At 47.7% G+C, this 18771-nt stretch overlaps 1 protein-coding gene across 1 annotated transcript; it reads right to left on the bottom strand.

Annotated features, from left to right (window-relative positions):
- Positions 1-1182: 1182 nt before the first annotated feature.
- Positions 1183-15289, bottom strand: LOC128043813 (5-hydroxytryptamine receptor 5B). Its single transcript, XM_052636220.1, has 2 exons — positions 14513-15289; positions 1183-1515 (listed from the first exon to the last, which is right to left on the bottom strand). Exons 1-2 carry the CDS (start codon positions 15287-15289, stop codon positions 1183-1185), a joined length of 1110 nt encoding a protein of 369 aa, XP_052492180.1.
- Between the last annotated feature and the right edge of the window lie 3482 nt (positions 15290-18771).

Raw genomic sequence — 18771 nt, 5'->3', positions numbered from 1 at the left:
GTTGGTTATGGATAGGGAGGCCTGGCGTGCTGCAGTTCCTGGGGTGGTAAAGAGTCAGACATGTCTGAGCGATTGAACTGAACTGATCTGTCTCAGAAACTGAGCATTTTGTAATTATAGTGAGTAGTCAGGGAAGGCCTAAGTAAAGAAAAAGTTCAGGTCTGAAAGGTCCAACAAAAGTTGCCATCAAATTAGTCAGCAAACAACAGCAAACTCAATGTAAATGACTCCCTCTGCCTGGGATGCTTATATGATGATCTTACATGAAGTCAAGGCCCAGGTCAAACGAACACAATAATAAAGCATCCTATCCAATAGTGAGAGTAAGCCTAAAAACATCACTGCCCCCTCCTCCAAACCATACCCAGACGCTTCCTCAAAGGCCTCTTGCTGGAATCCAACTAGAAAAGTACAAGTGAACCACTACACCACGTGTGGGTCTCATGGTACAAAATGCAAGCCAACACTGAAATATGGAGTCCAGTCAGATTTAAGTTGTGTTCCCTTCATTTTCCCATGTTAAGATTCAGGCAGACTTGAGTCCAGGTACCCGTTCTGCCACCAAACAGGTCACTGGGCCCTGTGCTGAGAATATGGTAATGAGACAAAGGAAGAGTAAATCAGCTTCAGATAAAGGACAGAGAAAATGCTTAGTCGCTTCAGTCATGTCCGTCTCTTTGAAACCCTATGAACTGTAGCCTTCCAGGCTCTTCTGTCCGTGGGATTCTCCAGGCAAGAATGCCAGAGTGGGTTGTCATGCCTTCCTCCAGGTGATCTTCCCAACGCAGGGATTGAACCCATGTCTGTTATATTTCCTGCATCGGCAGGCATCTTCTTTCCCACTAGCCCCACCTGGGATGCCACTCTTGTATGAATTCTGGCCAACTAGCAATAACTGCTGAATGCACTGTCCAGAAAGGATTCTGAGGCCGAGTTCCAGCTCAGTGGGAAGATACGCTGAGACTGATTAGCAGTGTCCATCACTCAGTGAGCGGGCATAGCTGCACACTTGCCACCTACCTGCTGTCTTTCTGGAGGGCCTTTAGCATCGCTGCTCCTGTAGTCCAGGCCCAAGTGGTATGGTTCCCAAACATCATTAACATTCAGCGGTGGGACAGCTCTAGCCCAGATCACAAATGAAGGGGAGAAATTCCAGTTCCCTCCCTTCTCCAAGCCCTGGGTTTATCTCTGCCTGGTGAAAAGGTTCTTGAAGGCATTGTTGTAGTTCTTATTAAATGCTGTGTAAATCAGGGGATTGAAGAAAGAGTTGGAGTAGCCAAGCCACAGGAACACGCTTTTCCAGATGGGGGGCAGGCTGCAGGCACAGAGGGGGCCGATGAGCTCAGCCAGGAAGAAGGGGATCCAGCACAGCACGAACACGCTGATGAGGATGCCCACCATCACTGCCGCCCGCTTCTCCTTCTGCTCCCGCCACGAGGTTCCGCTCGTCTGAAAGGCCACCATGGGGCGGCGGGCCGTGAACACCATCTCAGCCTCCTGAGGGGCCTCCTTTACCTGCGAACAGAGGAAATGCATAATTCAAACATCAAATGCATAATGTTAGGCAATACAGTGACATACAATACATCCGACCTTGGCCAGCCCCTCCCCCTCCAGCCCCATACAAGATGCACTGATGCCATCATCATCGTGTGTGTGTGCTCAGGCATGTAAGTACTCCTTGTGACTCTAAGGACTGTAGACCACCAGGCTCCTCTGTTCATGGAATTTTCCAGGCAAGAATACTAGAGTGGGTTGCAATTTCTTCCCCCAGGGGATCGTCCTGACCCAGGGGTCAAACAGGCATCTCCTGTGTCTCCTGCATTGCAGGTATATTCTTTAACCTGGGCCATCAGGGAAGCCCGACTGATGCCATAATCCACCCCCAAATATTAATGCTAGGTGAAGAAGTTCTTGAAACTGTAGGTTAAAATATGTCCTGAAGTTTCTTCAGGGACTGAGAGTGGTGGTGGTCCCCACACTGTCAGATATTAGAACAAACAATTCTTTACCATCTGAGCTACCAGGGAGTCCTAATAAAATAATAATATGATCTAAGAAGGGGAACAGGGGGAGGTAAAGAACACGCGCCTGGGTGTCAGAGCCTGGCTTGAGCTCCAGCCCCACTGGCCAAGCCATTTCCTGCGTATGAAGCTGGGTGACCAAGCCCCCTCCCCGCCATAAGGCCATTGTGAATGAACACTTGGAATGTGTGTGTGCCCCCTGCCACAGGCACTCACAACTCAGTACTCATGGATGGGGGTGGAGCTGGGACCCGGACCCTGAATGGAATAGACCCAGGCCTGCCCCTCACAAAGTTCACAGCCAGAGAGGCAGGCCGCCTCTAAACATCAATATTGCAAGAAGTTATATGATTACTGTGTTAAGTGAATTCACTTTAAATTAGGAGATAATTTTGTATTGCCTAGCTTAAAATAAACAAAGTGTAAGTGACTTTGTGGTGATAATTAGCTACCATTTAAGGAGCCTCTGGCTGCTCTCCACCCTCTCACCCCTGGCCTTTGGTCACTTCCTATCTGCCTCTTGAGTCTCAGCTTAAAGGCCACCAGCCTCAGAGCAGCCCTGTTGCCCCTTTAAACTCAATCACATCTCTCTGTGATCTGGTACCACGTTCCCCTCCTTTGTAGCCATGTGGGTGATCATGGGTGTTACACGTGGTGTCCCTCTGGCCCAAGCTGAACCACAGCAGGCTGTGTACAGCCAGCCTTTCCTTGTACAGCACCTGCCTGGCAGCACCACCTGGCACCCGGTCAGTGCCTAGGAAACAGTTGCCACATTGACTGATCATTTCAACCACATGCTCCTCGCCTGCATGTCTCTTCCTTTCCAGAATGCTGCCAGTCATGATGCTGGTGAAAAAACAGGCAAGGGGCTCCCAGGCAAGGCCTGCAGCTAGTTTCTCTCCCAGACACAACTGGCAGCAGCCATCAGGAGAGCCACCCGACCTCGAGGCACCAAGGGAAGAGTCCGGGTTCCTCTCACCTGCGGTAGGATGGAGCTTAGAAGGCACCCAGGTGGTCTGATCTGTGCAAACCTGGGGCTCCTCCCTCTAAGATATACCTTCAAATTGTCCGTCTCTGCTACTTCCTCCCAACACTCATCTCTATTTATTTGGAAAATCACTAAGTCATCCCGAAACAGATCATGTGATATGAACAAAGTTGAGTCCTTTCCTTTCTGAGTGTAAACCCAGCCTCCTCCCGCCTGCCAGTCAGAGAGAGAAGGAAAAGGCAGGTGACTCCAGGAGAGACCAGCCAGCCTTTCACTCCTCCCCACCCCTCTGCCCCTTACAAATTCCTGGCTCCGCAAACACACACCCGGGGCAGTGGCGGGCACTCCCTCTTTAATGAGCCATCCCAAGGTTTCTGGCCCCCCCGAGGCAGGTGGGAGCTGAAGCTCATCTCTCCCCTTTAGAAGAGGTGACACTGACCAGTTCTCACATGATGGGTTACCATCATCCGCTAATGGAAGTCTAAGGGAGAAAACGTGACATCCTAAAATCACCTATGAATATTGGCAGTCTACTGTCCACAGGAAGAAATATTATCAGGGCAGAGAGGCAGTGGAAGGTGGTTTGTTTGTCTTTCTCCCATTCAGCTAATTAATGGGCACTTTTGAAAAGATTTCTCTGCTGACCTCAATGACTTCCCAGGCTCTTGAATTCCTTCCTCGCTTAACACAATTCCAAATCCTTGTCATGTTACAAAATAAACACATGGGGTCAATTCAGTGCAAAGGGATCATGGGGGAAGAGAAAAAGAAAAGGCAAATCCACTAATTAAATAGGTTTAAAACACCTCAGCCTCCACCACTGCAGCATTTGGCAGAGTCCCCCTTTGCTCCACCAAAGTGGAGCCTGTGTTCACCGCTTCTCACCTGAGCCTACTGCACCCTGTGCAGAGGGACAGGACAGACAATGGAATCTTTCCAGAACAGCCTCAGAGAGTCAACAAGTCAATGAGGTCAGACCCTTGTTTGTTAGAAGACTGACAAGCATGGCTTTTTTCATTCTGAAGAAATATAAAACCAAAAGACACAAAGAACTATTCCAGAAAGGCCACTGTAAAACAGACACTTGTAATGAACAACTCTGATTCACCCTCATGCCAAACCTTCAAGCGATTATCTCCATTTGACAGCTGAGAAAACACAGAACCTATTTTAGGATCACGTTTATGCTTGGGATGCCTTCAGAATGAATGTCTCTGGCTTCCTGGGAAATGTCTAGGGGCTCCAGCAGCCAGCTCTGGGGCCAGCCCTGAGCTTCTCCATCTTTCCTCTTTGGTTGGATGTCTCCTCAGCCTCTTTTCCCTGACAATGCTCTCTAGCAGTGGCAGTCACTCAGTCATGTCCAACGTTTATGATCTTATGAACTGTAGCCCTGCCAGGCTCCTCTGACCATGGAATTCTCCAGGCAAGAGTACTGGAGTGGGTTGCCATTTCCTTCTCCAGGGGATCTTCCTGACCCAAGGATTGAACCCCAGATTTCCCGCATTGCAGGCAGATTCTTTACTGTCTGAGCCACCAGGGAAGCCCTGACAATCCTCTCTACATCTGACCATTCTGGCTTCAGAGGTTTCAGACTCTTAGAATCCACTAATCTGAAGGTAAAAATACTGACTGTTGAAGGCACACAACCAGTAGCACCTGCCACCTTCTGTCCTGCTGTAAAAGGACAGGTGCTTTGAGTACACAGAATTCTGGAGATATCAGATGCTATGAGCAAGGTCATATGAGCAGGACAAAGCAGAACCAAGGTGCCTGCCCATCTGTCTGGCTCCAGGCCTCTTTGGCTTCTCTGCCACTGTGAGACATGACCTAAAAGATGAGTTCACTTAAACATCTCCATAGAATCTGAGGCTTTTCCATCTAAAATTAATTAAGGACCAAATCAGCCCAACAATATATGCTGACATTTATTAATCATCTACTGGGGCTTCCTTGATGGCTCAGACAGTAAAGAATCTGTCTGCAGTGCAGGAGACCTGGGTTCAGTCCCTGAGTCAGGAAGATCTCCTGGAGAATGGAATGGCGACCCACTCCAGTATTCCTGCCTAGAGAATCCCGTGGACACAAAAGCCTGGTGGGTTTCAGTCCCTGGCGCCACAAAAAGTTGGACGTGACTGAGCAACTAACACTAGACAAGTGCACGTAGGGACTACATACTGGAATTGTTCATGAAGTCCCAATTTCAAACATCCTGTCCCACTATTCTCATAAGCACTCTGATACCAAGGCATGGATTCTGAATCTTCATTCTGACTGTGAATATTGTGTCACAGTCAACACTCCAGGAGGGCAGGGACATGAGTGTCCTGTCCACTGAAGTGTCCCCAGTACCTAGTGTAATGTATGCTCTATAGTAAAATCTCAACAAACACTAAATAAATAGTTATTTGGGGGAGACAAGTCTCTTTTAAGTCTCTTGTGTTTCTACACATTTGCCAGCAAAGGCACTGACAGCTCTTGTTTCTGACCAGCCTGTCAAGGATGTTTGTATAACAAACAGCCTTGGAAGAGTGAGAGTATCTCCCAGTAGGAAAGAAGACAGATTTACTTGCAACCCATTATTAAAGATTCAGCTTTCCAAAAAGCGAAAGGCAGGTTTATATATTGTTCAGTCCTGGACAATACAGACTTGAGTTCCCTAATCTGGGAGTTTCCCTACTATTTGTGATGCAAATCCAGCTGGCCCACTCCATGTCAGTCGCATGGGACTTCGAAGAGAAGAGAACAAATGCACACATGAAGGTCACACTGCCTGTGTAACACGAGTAATAACGCCCTTTGACTGACACAGAAGGCTCGTGCCTTTTGTCAGTATCCACTAAACTAGGGTAGGCTGACTTGTTAGCTTGCCAGCAGGGAAAAACCTCAGACTTTCAGAGCTCCTGACCGTCATCTACTACTTGGCCACATGGTTCCACACACCATCTTACTCAGATATAACAGTAGCCAGTAACTAAGGAATAAGGAAACCAAGGCTCAGAGCAAATTAGTGATTAGACAGGATTCCAATCTGAGCTCCCATTTTCACATTTCCAGCGATGAAGATCTTTATCTGTCATATATGGTGGTCTTCCTGGAGGATGACAGTGAGACAGTAATACATGGCAGGACCTCAGAAATGTTAATTTTATGTCCCCTTTAAGTAAAAGGAATGTCCCTTCCCTCCCCTCTAATTAAAAAAAAAAAATTCAGCTGCTGCAGAAAACACCCGCAGACATTTGTAAACCGCCAATGTTGCCAGATGAACAGCCTAAGAACTAGAAAAGGAAAGCAGGAAAAGAGAAAGATGGTTCCTAGTCACTTCTGAAACCGAGGTCTGGGTGGTGACACACAGGTCAGGCATCCAGTACAGCGAGGCTCTTCACAAGGCTGGTGGTGGGGACACACCACCCCTGGTGACTAATCAAGCCCTGAGGCCTCTGAGAGAGGACAGAGGACATGGAGCCGCATCCAGGCTTGGCTGAAGGCAATCCAGATTGTAACTGGAATTTCCCATTTCTATTCAGAGCTCAAAAGGGCCAGGAGATGGAGTACCCAGGGCACCATTCTCTCTGCCCATGCTGTACGGAGATAACCAAGCTCCAAGGTGTACTTCTCAAAGGCACCTTGAAGAGAAAACTAACCAAAATAGCCCCTGAAAGTAAACAGAAGCTGTCTAAAACTTGTCTAACAAACTACAACAGGAAATTTTCTCAGCAGCGTCCCTTGTGCAAAATATTTCAGAAAATAAAGATGTTTTCTTGTTAAAAAAAAAAAAAAAGAGTAAAAAGCAGAGTACTGCTGGGCTTGAAAAAAAAAATTACCTTTCCCTTGAGTGTAATTACATACACCACAAAGAACAGTTATGCTAAACTCGGTATGATCATAACATAAAGGATAATTGCTATTATTATTACATTTGGAAAATATGAATTTGGTGGTGGAGGGTGCTTAATTACCCTGGGATGGCTAAGGACTCACTGGAGTTAATACTGAGAAAGGGAAACTGTAATCAAGTGTGTTACTTAAAATTACACAACACTTGTTTCTGTTCTAGTTATGCTCTTTTATGGGTGGAGGCCAATGGAAGGTCCTCTGTTAGAGTTCTTACCTTGAAGGCCCCAGACTCCCAGGCCAGAGAGTCTTGGCATAGAAGGAGGGTGTAATGAAGAGAGGGACAGTTTTGCCTTTTGCACAGACATTCTCCAGCCTCAGTGTCCTGATATGGCTGCACAGGGGGCCATGGCTCCCCTGACAACCACTGCCAACTGTGGAGAGTCCCAGTTCCTACTGCACCGTGGGTTCCATTCTTCCAAAAAGTGCGTGGGAGGCAAGACTGAGGATCACCCTCCAAATAGGCTTCAGGCAGTGCCCTAGGCACACTGGGCAAGCAGGCGCCTACAAGCCTTTCTGAGCAGCAAGTCCAAAGCCTTCTTTAATTTTCAAGGAATTCTGTGACCCATGAAAAGGGTTAATAACCATGGAATTTGAATCTCATTCTTCTACCAAGAAACTCAATCTTCTCCAAGAACTACACGGATTTAAGAAGTAGCTTGTTTCAAGGTCACTGGGGAAGACACCTGATCCCTGCACCATATTTTGTCTACATCCCCCTTGGTCTTCCCTGCACTCTCCCCAACAATCCAACCAGGGGAAAGGGAAATGGAAAAAGAGGTAAAGAGGCAGAATGAATGTAATGATGGAAGAGAACAAGGAAGAAGTTTATAGAGAGGAGAAAGCCAGGGATATTTCTAAAAAGTCTAGAGAAAATGCTCCTTTGTCCATGCAACTAGTTCTGGAAACTCTCAGACAATTAGGTATCAGTCTTAAAAGAATCAAATGATAAGCCAGATGTATTGTTACCATATAATTTGATGAATAAACTTTACTTTTCTAAAGTTAAAATAACCTTACAATTTGATGAATAAAATTTACTTTTCTAAAGTTAAAATAGTCATGCATGCTGGCATAGGACAGGTTTGAGTCATATTTCTTTTAATAGATGGAATCAGAATGAGGGTGGTGATTTTCCAGCATCCTCTTCCGAGAGCTTAGCTCTGACTGAACTCTGTCCCACACGCGGCTAGGTCCACAAGACCAACAGCCCCTTAGTCTTTGGGGTGGAACAAATGACAGCTAAACACTGAAGATGTGACAAAAACATCAAGTGTTCTGTATAGTTTTTAGGTAACTTAGGGCCTATATACTGTATGCATACAACACAAATCTAATGTGGAGGATTAGTCTGGAGAGGCAAATATTTGGTAATATGACATTACCTAAAATTCAGGTCCAAGTCATCACAAACCCAATAGTTCAATACTACACATTTGTTTTGACCTTTACAGGTTATAAAGTGCTTTCCCAAATACTGTCAGTCTTTCAAGACCACTGTACTCTGGACGGAACACCTGTAAGACATAATTGCAGACTTCCCTGGCGATCCAGTGGTTAAGAATCTGCCTGCCAAAGCAAGGACACAAGTTCAATCCCTGGTCCAGGAAGATCCTACATGCTGCGGGACAACTAAGCCTGTGCGTCACAGTTACTGAGCCCAAGCTCCAGAGTCCGCAAGTCACAACTACTGAAGCCTGTGTGCCCAAGGGCCTGTGGCCCACAAGAAAAGCCGCTTCAGCAAGACTGCACACCAGAACTAGAGCGGAGCCCCCGCTTGCCACAGCTAGAGAAAGGCCTCGTGCAGCAGCGAGGACCTAGCACAGACAAGAAGCAAAGTAAATTTTTAAGCCTTTATTACATTTATACTTCTGTAATTGTAGTTTACTAACATGAATCCCTGGAGAGCAGAGACCACTTCTATGAAATCTCAGAGGCTACCATGTTGCCTGATGCACAGGTCAGTACAAGTCAAATAACCTTGAATACCATCTGCGTGGCGTTTTGTGGTGATTTTAGAATACATTCACAGGTTCATTCACTCATCTCCCAAAAGTGAAGCCTAATTCGCCTTCTCTTGAGGGTGGGGTGGATTTAGTGACTCACTTCTAATGAACAGATTTTAAGGGAAGTGATGAAATGTAGCTTCTGAGACAGATCATAAAAGGCATTGCAGTTTCCCCCTTGCCTCACTCTCAGACTAGGGGAAGCCAGCTACCATGTTGGAGATGACACTCAAGCAGCCCTTTAGAGACCTCCCACTAACAGCCGTGTGACCCACAGCTACAACCACAAAAGACCTTGGACCAGACCACCCAGCTAAGCTGTTCCCAATGCCAGACCCACAGAAATGAGTTCATACATGTTTGTTGTTTTAAGACCCTAAAGATAGGGGTAATTGTTAAGAAATAAATAACTAGTCCACCTATAATGGTGAGTAACAGCAGTAAGAGTATAAAATAAAAGAATAACATTATTTATAACATAAGTTAGTTTAACTTATAAGAAAAATTGCAAAAAAATAGTAATGAAAATAGTACAACAGCCATCGTTTAGGGTTTTTACTATTTCAGTTACTCCATATACACAGTTATCTCATCTACTCTTCACAAGAATGTTAAGAGGCAGATAGCAATATTTCTATTTTACCTACAGGGAAATACAGATGTAGCTGAACTCACTTGGCTAGAGAGTTAATAAGTGGCACAAAAAGAATTGAAATCCAGGTCTCCTTGTTTCCAAATCCCAAGTTCTCAACCAATGTGCACACTGTCTCCCAGAACATGTTTATTGATTGAGTGAATGAAAGACGGTATCAACCAAGGTTGCATTATAACCTTCTTGAGCCTGAGGCATCCATGCCTCTGTGGGCCCTTCTTCCATTAAAAAATATTAAAAATTATATTTTTATGATCATATGATTACAAAGACTAATATAATCAAGGCTGAACTCATTATTACACATTCATTACTATTATATTCACTTTCCCTCTAAAAGAAATTAAACAATTTCCATGGGCCCCTAAAAGTATGGAGGCTCTCGGTGGTGTACCCACTAAGCCTAATAAATAAGCATGCCCTGGTATCAGGCACAGCTATCAGACAAACAATTAAAATGAACAATATGTTTGATGTTGCATTTTAAAAACCAAACAAACAATCTCTACTGACTTTGTTTTTTTCCTCTTCTAAGCAGTAAAGAGTATAGGATAATAGGAAAGAATTACAACCCATGGGGGATGCATTAGGGACAGCAGAATATACTACATCATGGTGTCCCATCTACGAGGTGGGAAAAAGGATGCAGGTGGGAATTAACCCTCACTCCCGAGAGAAGCGGGTGGTGCCTCTGTATTCACTTGTGTTCAACTCTCCTACAAAGGAGTTCATAGTTATGAGATCCTGCTCCCTATGGATGAGCTTCTGTAGCGGCTCAGGAGGTATTGAATCCACCTGCCAATGCAGGAGACACAGGTCGGATCCCTGTGTCAGAAAGGTCCCCTGGAGAAGGAAATGGCAACCCACTCCAGGTTTCTTGCCTATGAGCCGAGAACCCTATGAACAGAGGAGCCTGGTAGGCTACAGTTCATGGGGTTCCAACAAGATGACCCAATGGGTACCTCAGAGCTATCTGAAAACATGTCTTCCAGGATGAAGTTCTCAGAAAGTCTGCCAAAGGAAACATAATTCTCAACTTTTAGGTTGTATTTATTTTTTCCAGTTGACACCCCCATGACCCACCTTGACTGGGATATGACTGTCTCACTCCCACGAAGTTCTAGATGCTTGTGACAGTGCTCAGAAATTAAATTCCTGGAGAGAGCACAGCATAATGAAAAAGGGATAAATATTGATGGATCCAGGACAGACTTTAGCTTCTCCACCCAGTAACTGTGAGGTCATGGATGAACTCACTTTATGGCACCAGAATTGGATCATCTGAACTGTAGTACTGGAGAAGACTCTTGAGAGTCACTTGGACTACAAGGAGATCAAACCAGTCCATCCTAAAGGAAATCAACTCTGAATATCCACTGGAAGGACCAGTGCTGAGGCTGAAGCTCCAATACTTTGGCCACCTGATGTGAAGAGCCAACTCACTGGAAAAGATCCTGATGCTGGGAAAAATTGAGGGCAGGAGGAGAAGGGGTGACAGACCATCCTCTGTCACGGTTGGATGGCATCACAAACTCAATGGACATGAGTTTGAGCAAGCTCTGAGAGATAGTGAAGGACAGGGAAGCTGGCATGCTGCAGTCCATGGGGTCACAAAGAGTAGGACATGACTTAAAGACTGAGCAAGAACAAAAATGGGAGCTGTGAGGCAAAGATGGTTAATGCGCACCAGAGAGCCATAGGTTCCCCTAGTATTCACAGCCAGTGTCTGGCCAATGGACTGCGAACAGAAGGGACTCTTCTGGGTAAGGTAGGTAAAAGCTGCTGTATTTCCAGGTCTCACTTCCTCTTCCGCAGCAACCTCAGAAACCACATGTTCAAGACAGCATAACTTAAAGATGACAAGGGGCCTGGATCCACAAGTTACTGCCTGGAGAAGAGCAGAGCAGCGGGAGGGCCACCAGACCCACACTGAACTTTGAGTGAAACTGGGTTAAACCATTAGTCTGGGGATTCTGTGTTACTCAGTGTATCTTAGCTTATCCTGACAAATAGACAGTGTATTGCCAACGTGTCTGGAGCCTGAGGATTAAATAAGAGGAAGAAGGTAAAGGTCACCGTGCCTGGAAGACGGAACTCACTCACTCAGCATTTCTTTCCATGTCTACTTTCAAAATTCAAGGCATGACCTCAGATCCCTCCCTGATCCTATTTTAGTGTTGGGAACCTAGTCACAGCATCCTGGAAAAGGTGAAGGGTGTCCAAAACCTCATGACCAGAGGCCTTCTGCCTTCCTAAGTGCTCCCATCACCCACAGAAAGCAGTAAAGACATTTTGCAGGACCTAAATTCAGCTCTACTCATTTCCCCTGGAATGCAGAGAAAAGCAGGTTATATGGAGTGAAATAAGTCAGGAAGAGAAAAACAAATATCACATGTTAATGCATATATATGGAATCTAGAAAATGGTCCCAATGAACCTATTTGCAGGGCAAGAATAGCAACGCAGATGTAGAGGATGATCTTATGGACACAGGGGTGGAAGGAGAGGGTGGGATAAACTAAGACAGTGGCATTGACATATATGCACTAGCATGTGTGAAACAGAGAGCTAGTGAGAAGCTGCTGTATAACACAGGGAGCTCAGACCCGCCTCTGTGATGACCTAGAAGGGTGGGATGGAAGGAGAGGGGAGGAAAGGAGGCTCAAGAGAGAGGGGATGTACATATACTTATGGCTGATTCATGCTGTTGTACAGCATAAATCAACATACCATCGTAAAGCAACTATCCTCCAATCAAATTGTTTTATAAAACAGGTGGGGGAAGGCACAGAGAGAGTACTTCTGGCACATTAAAATTTCTGTTCAGGTGTGGTCAACAAGCTTGCAACTGCTGACTCTGCAACATTACCCAGAAGTTTGAGTGATGGTTTGCTGGAGCCTAAAGAAGCAGGATGTTCTGGAACCCATCTCATCTACAACCTCAGCATCATATGATACAAGACTCTTAGTCATGACTTAGACCAATGCTATGTCTTAGAGGAGCAAGCTTGCAGCCCAAAATGTGAAAGAAGCTCATTGCTGGCAGGTGGTTAAATCACTAGGCTGCCCTGCCTCCCAGAGAACTTTCCCCCTACCAGTGACCATCCTGATTGTCCAGGTCCCCCATCATCCAGGCACATCTGCTTTGTTATCAACTGCTTGAACAGGGTCTGTCAAAAACAAACACTAAACTCAGGCGTGGCAAGCCTTTCTGGCATCCATTTCACCATGATTTCTCTCACCCTGGATCGATGTAGCCAGTAAAAGTCTGCCCTGCCTTGGCAATCAGATAGAAAAAGGATAATCACCCCAGGCATTTCCAAGGGACCTTTCAAAAGACATCATTAATTCTGAATAAAGCTCTCCCCTAACAACACTTTCCAATTATAAGCTTGACATTCCCGTTTTATCCTACAAAACTCCTCTGCCATTTCATGAAGGGTGTTGGGGGCGGGGGTGGTAGGCGGGAGATGCCTGCTTTTAAAAATACACACATTTGAATAACCTAAGCATCTGAGTTAACTTACAAAATTAAAACAAAGCTAACAACAAAAAAACTTACCCTCTTTCTTTCCCTCCTCCTGTCTCCTTCCCCTGGTCCATACATTGTATTAGGAAAGAGGCAATAATTCCTATTATTCTCCAGGACTGAGGGGCCTGAAGCCCACACTCACCCAAAAGGAAAGTTCGAGGCTTCTGGGATGAGGAGGGAGCTAGGGTCTATTAGGGTCTGGCCAAAAGGCCGAGGGGCTTCCCAGGTGGCTCAGCTGTAAAGAAACTACCTGCCAAGAAGGAGGTGCAAGTCCGATCCCTGGGTGGGGACGATCCCTGGGTGGGGACGATCCCCTGGAGGAGGAAAAGGCAGTCCACTCCAGTATTCTGGCCTGGAGAATCCCATGGACAGAGGAGCCTGGCAGGCTACAGTCCATGGAGTCTCAAGAGTCTGACGGGAATTACAGAGTAAACAACCAACCAACAAACAAACAAAAGGCCCCATTCTAAAGACAGTGGAGAGAAGTTCTGCCAAATGCAGGTTCCTCCCTCTCATTCATTCATTCGTTTCTGGCGCCCATTGTAGATTGCCGGGCAACGCCCTGGCCCTGAGGATCCCCTCGCTGCAGGCAGCTCTGCGACTCCTCCACCCCCGTTTGCCAGGCACTGTGCCAGGTGTCTGCATTCTTATCTCAGGTCAGCCAAGAGCCCTATTCTGTAGGAGTTAACCAGTCTAAAGAGGAGGAAACAACGCCCACAGAGATTAAGTAACTGCCCCAACGTCCTGAGCTTTTCTCTTTCCAAAGTCACTGAGGTTGAGACAGTGAAAGAAAAGTGATACTTGGATTCTTTTTTATCCTTCCTTTCCCCTTGGCAGGAAGCTGACCAATAGAGTGAATAGTCTCGGAACTGCAGGGGTGAATGAGGGTGCAGTGGAGATAAAAATACGGGGCGAATGGTCACAGAAGGTTCAACGGCAGGACGAATTTCCAGCCCCCTGCGGTCACGCTTGGTCTAGCTGCGGCTAGGAAATTGGCGACTGAGGACTCCCACGGACACAATAGCTCCAGGGGAAAAGCAACGGAGGGCACAGTGGATCCGCCGCGTGCTCAACGCTACCGAGCAACACTGCTCCTGCCGCCCCTCTCAGCCGCATGGTGCCGCGGTGCCCTCTCCAGCTCCAGTCCTAGTGGGCAGGTGCTGGAACTCCCCCCACCGCCCCCTGCGCCGCGCCGCATCTACGCATGAACCCTTCGTGTGCACTCCAGGCGCTAGTGCTGAGCTCCTCCGCGTGCGCTGTAGCAGAGCAGATGGCAAGCTCCGCGTGCGCGCCGGTTGGCCAACCTGAAAAGCTTGCGCCAAGTGTGCAAACTTGCACCTCCAGCTCTCCCTTTCGCCAGGCTTCCTCGTCCCTCAGCGATCCTTTTCCCAAATCCCCATTCCCCAACCCGCGCCTCACCTGCACAGTGGAGGGCAAGGGCAGCACAGCCCTGCAGCGGCGACCGAAGCGAAACTTGGCCGCCTTATATATCTTCCAATAGACAAACAGCACCACGCCAAGCGGCAGGTAGAAGGCGCCGCAGGTGGAGAAGACTGCGTAGGAGGGTTCCTGGCTCACCTGGCAGCGCTGGAGTCGAGCGTCGTACGCCTCGCCCCAGCCGAAGAGCAGTGGTGCGAGGGCGATGAGAGCCGAGAGCGCCCAGGTGAGCGCGATCATGAGCATCGAGGCGCGGCGGCGGGTGCGCAGCGTGTACTGCAGGTGGCGCGTGATAGTCCAGTAGCGGTCCAGGGCGATGGCCGCCACGTTCCAAATGCTGGCGGTGCAGCACATCACGTCGAAGGAGATCCACACGTGGCATAGACTCCGGCCCAGCAGCCACCGTCGCCCCGCCGACAGCTCGCTCACCAGGCTCAGGGGCATTACCAGCGCTGCCACTAGCACGTCCGACACGGCCGTCGAGGCCACCAAGTTATGCGGCACACGGTGAAAGGCGCGGACCCGCAGGATGGTGACCAGAACCAGCAGGTTCCACAGGAACGTGGCCGCTATCAGCAACACCAGCAGCGTCACTACCAGCACCGAGAAGACGGAGAAAGGCGGTTCTCGGCCCGGCGGGGCCGCACCACCTGGGGTCGATCCGACGACCCCGCTTGGGTTTGGGCTACTGCTGAAGGCTTCGGGTCCCAGGCGAAGGGCGACGCCGGTGGAGGCCACCGACAGGTTAGCTGCTTCCATAGCGCGCAGCATCCCGGCTCCCCCGCGGGGACGCCAGCGCGCCCTGGGCTCGGGGTGGACGCGGCGAGTGAGGGCGTGGAAGGGGGCCTTGCGTGATGGGGAGGGCAGAGAGGAGTCCAGTTCGCCCTACTCTGGTCCCTCACTGGGCCGCAGCTCCCCACCCCTCTGGCGCCTCGCCTTTGAGTCCTCGTGGGTCTCTTTCCAGTGGAGAAAAACGTGGCCCCTCAGGAGTCCAGCTCCTCCACCTTAGTCCCTGCGCCAGTCCCTCCTGCCTTGCCTCGCTGTTCCCAGGGCAGCGGGCTGTCACAGGGCTGGGAATCCGAGGGCGTGGCGAGGTCCGCGCAGAGTGGGTTTGGAGAGTGGCCCGCGACTCCGAGCCGGCGGCCCCTGAGCAGAGCTGCACCCGGGGTGGGCGTGGGCGGCGTGGGCTGGAGAAGCAGCCGACTGGAGCAGGGTCTTGAGGCTGTCCCGTGGGTCTCCCTCTCCCCTCTGCGCCGAGAGAACCCTAAGGCGGGAGTCCCCGAAGAAGGTTCACAATAGCCTAGGAATTTCGCAGCCGGACCCCCGGGACTTGCCTGAGGTACAGTTTGACATATGGAGACAGGGGGACCCGCCCTCTCGGGACAGAGAGGGTCTGCTTTCCTCGATCTCCATCCTAAGCGTGTGTGAACTAGGACACTCGGGTGTTAGGTATGTCAAAGTGGAAGCTCCTCGACCCGGCTCCATCCTGCCTGCGGCTTCCCATTCTACACTTCTGCCCCTCGGAGGATTCGGGCTGCCTTGAGAAGTTCTCTCTCTGGCTCTACAGAGAAAGAACGCAAAAAGTTTCAAGCTGTTTGGCAGAGGCCCTGATAAGGGCGTGTCCACCACCTCGTCTCCGTCTCTAACACAACCTTCCTCGATTTCCACCCTGCCCTCCCTTTGCAGTTGCTGAAGTTCCTGATCCTAGGGCACGTCTTCCAGTTCTTCATATCCAGGGTGAAGATGGAGTTATATTTTGTTTTCCCTGGACATCCCTTTATATTCCCCTGGACAAAGGTGGAAACCAGTGGGAAATGAAATTCCCCTAACCCGCCCGCCTCGCCGGTTTCCAGTCTCTTACACTTAAAAAAATAGTTCAATCATAATACAGTCAACTTAAAGCTGCCTTACAGCCTGTTCCTGGGAGTAGAATAGAAATGTAAAGAACACAGAGCCCAAACTGCCCCATCTCTTGTCAGGGCAGCTTGGTTTCTTATTAACACCTAGCCTCAGGCTGAGCAGGGGGTCCGCAGAAGGGGCTCTCTGTGGAAAAATGCCCTAAGCTGCAGTGGGTGATGGGGGTTCCTCCCTGGTCCTCTGAGCCTCCCACTGCTGGCATCTAGAGAAATCTTTGGGGATCAAGGACAGCAAGAATGTCTTTGCTCTCCTTTCCTTACCCATTCAAAGACTGGGGACGTTTGCTCTGCATCCTGTGTGGAACTGTTCTTGCTAACACACAGAAACTCACTCCAGGCAAAGGAGTCAGAGTGAAAATATGTGCAATTTCAGGCATAATGGTCAAGTGGTTGATAAAAAGTTTCTGAAATTGATGAACTGTTCAGGGATCACAGAGGGGAGGACGCTGTGGTGGGAGAAGCCCTTAGGCTTACTGAATTGTTAGGAAGGCATTTCAGTGTTGCACAGAGATAAATGGAGGACGGGACCTGGCCAGAGTGTGAGTGGCTGGGGTCAAGCCACCAGGAGATGGACAAGCAGGGGTAAACGTCAAGGAGCAGGGTTTGCATGAAACGTGGAAAAAGCTGGATTGAGGATGGTGTTGAGAAAATTGACGTGACAAACACCATCCTTTAGAAAGAAATGGTGACTAGTCTTTGAAATAGTTTCACAAGAATTTTCTCCCTCTCTTATTGGGCAAACATTCTAACAATAGCAAAAAAAATATAAAAAATATAAAAGTATTCATTTTGCCCCAGTCACATGCAGGGCATGCTTTTGTTTTCCGTTCTTTGCATCTATCCACACACATTTTTCATGCCTAAAATCAATTTTTTAGTTTGCAGATTTTTCTTAATATTTTTCATGTTGCTATAAATACTCTCTTCATGGTTATGTTTCTTTTTTTATGTTGTTCCATGTATTAGGTCAGAGACTTGAGCAACTTAAGCTTTCTGAGACCGTTTTCTCATTTTAAAAATAAAGATAATTATATCTGTCATGAGATTATTATAAAGCTGTAGTTTAATAGTTTACTAAGAGTTCGGTAAATGATGACTGATGCTACTATTTTAAATTTCTATTTCACAAGAAAATTCCATTTTCTTGTGACCTTTTGACACAGATTGTGTTTTCACAGTGGTACTCTCTCAAGTATTTGTAGCCACAAAATACATTCACTTCTTTTATTTCACTTTATCTTACCCACTTGTAGATGGAGAAACAGTGAGAGGTTTGTTGCTTGTTAACTGATGGTGGGGGCAAGGCTCAGCTCTTCTGATCCCCTCCCACATCTGTCCTTGATACCAAGCAGCCCTCCATACACTGGACTGGGAGTTCAGTTTGGTGGTTTTTATTGAACTCTTTTATTTTTTCTATTTATTTAAAGATTATTTAATTGAAGGATAATCACAGTATTGTGTTGGTTTCTACCAAGCATCAACATGGATCAAGCATAGATATACATACATTCCATCCCTCTTGGGCCTCTTTCCCACCTCCCACCCTATTTTTTTAAATAAATTGTTTCATGTGAAAAGTCTGTCATTTTAAACAGCTATATTGTCCCCATTACAAAACTGTATTGTCTCTTGGGCTTTCCTCCTCTCATCTCTGACTACTCTCCCCTGCTCACCACACTCCAGACACCCTTGTTCCTTGAAGGTGACAAGCACATCCCATTCCCAGCGCTATGGGGTGTGGGTAGGCTGGTCTCTGGGATGCTCTTCCATCAGGTAGTCATGTGGCTCATTTGCTTATTTCCTTCTGGTCTCTGGTCCAGTGTTACCATCTCAGACCATCCCTGATCATCGGATCTACAATCCGTCACTCTATCTAAAGGCAGCTCTGTCCCACTCTTCTGTTTTGTCTTCACAACAGTTCATGGAAATCAGGTTATTTATTTAATTCCTTTTTGATATCTGCCTCCCTACTATGTAAGATCTTTTTGAAAGAAAACTGAAAGGATTTGTTAGTTGCTCAGTGGTGTCCAGCTCTTTACAACCCATTGACAGTAGCCTACCAGGCTCCTCTGCCCATGGAATTCACCAGGCAAGAATAGTGGAGTGGGTTGCCATTCCTTTCTCCAGGACATCTTCCTGACTTGGGGATAGAACCCTGGTCTCCTGCACTGTAGGAGGATTCTTTACTGTCTGAGCCACCAGGGAAGCCCAAGCTCTTCTTAGGCAGGAAATATATTCACCTATATATGAAATATATATATCAGGAAATATATCCTGAACATCTACAGTTGACCCTGGAGCTGGGGATTAGGGGTGCTGTGCTGT

The sequence above is a fragment of the Budorcas taxicolor genome, chromosome 2 (assembly GCF_023091745.1).
Source record: "Budorcas taxicolor isolate Tak-1 chromosome 2, Takin1.1, whole genome shotgun sequence".
In the NCBI taxonomy this organism is placed as follows: Eukaryota; Metazoa; Chordata; class Mammalia; order Artiodactyla; family Bovidae; genus Budorcas; species Budorcas taxicolor.
This window is presented reverse-complemented; position numbering and strand designations above follow the sequence as displayed.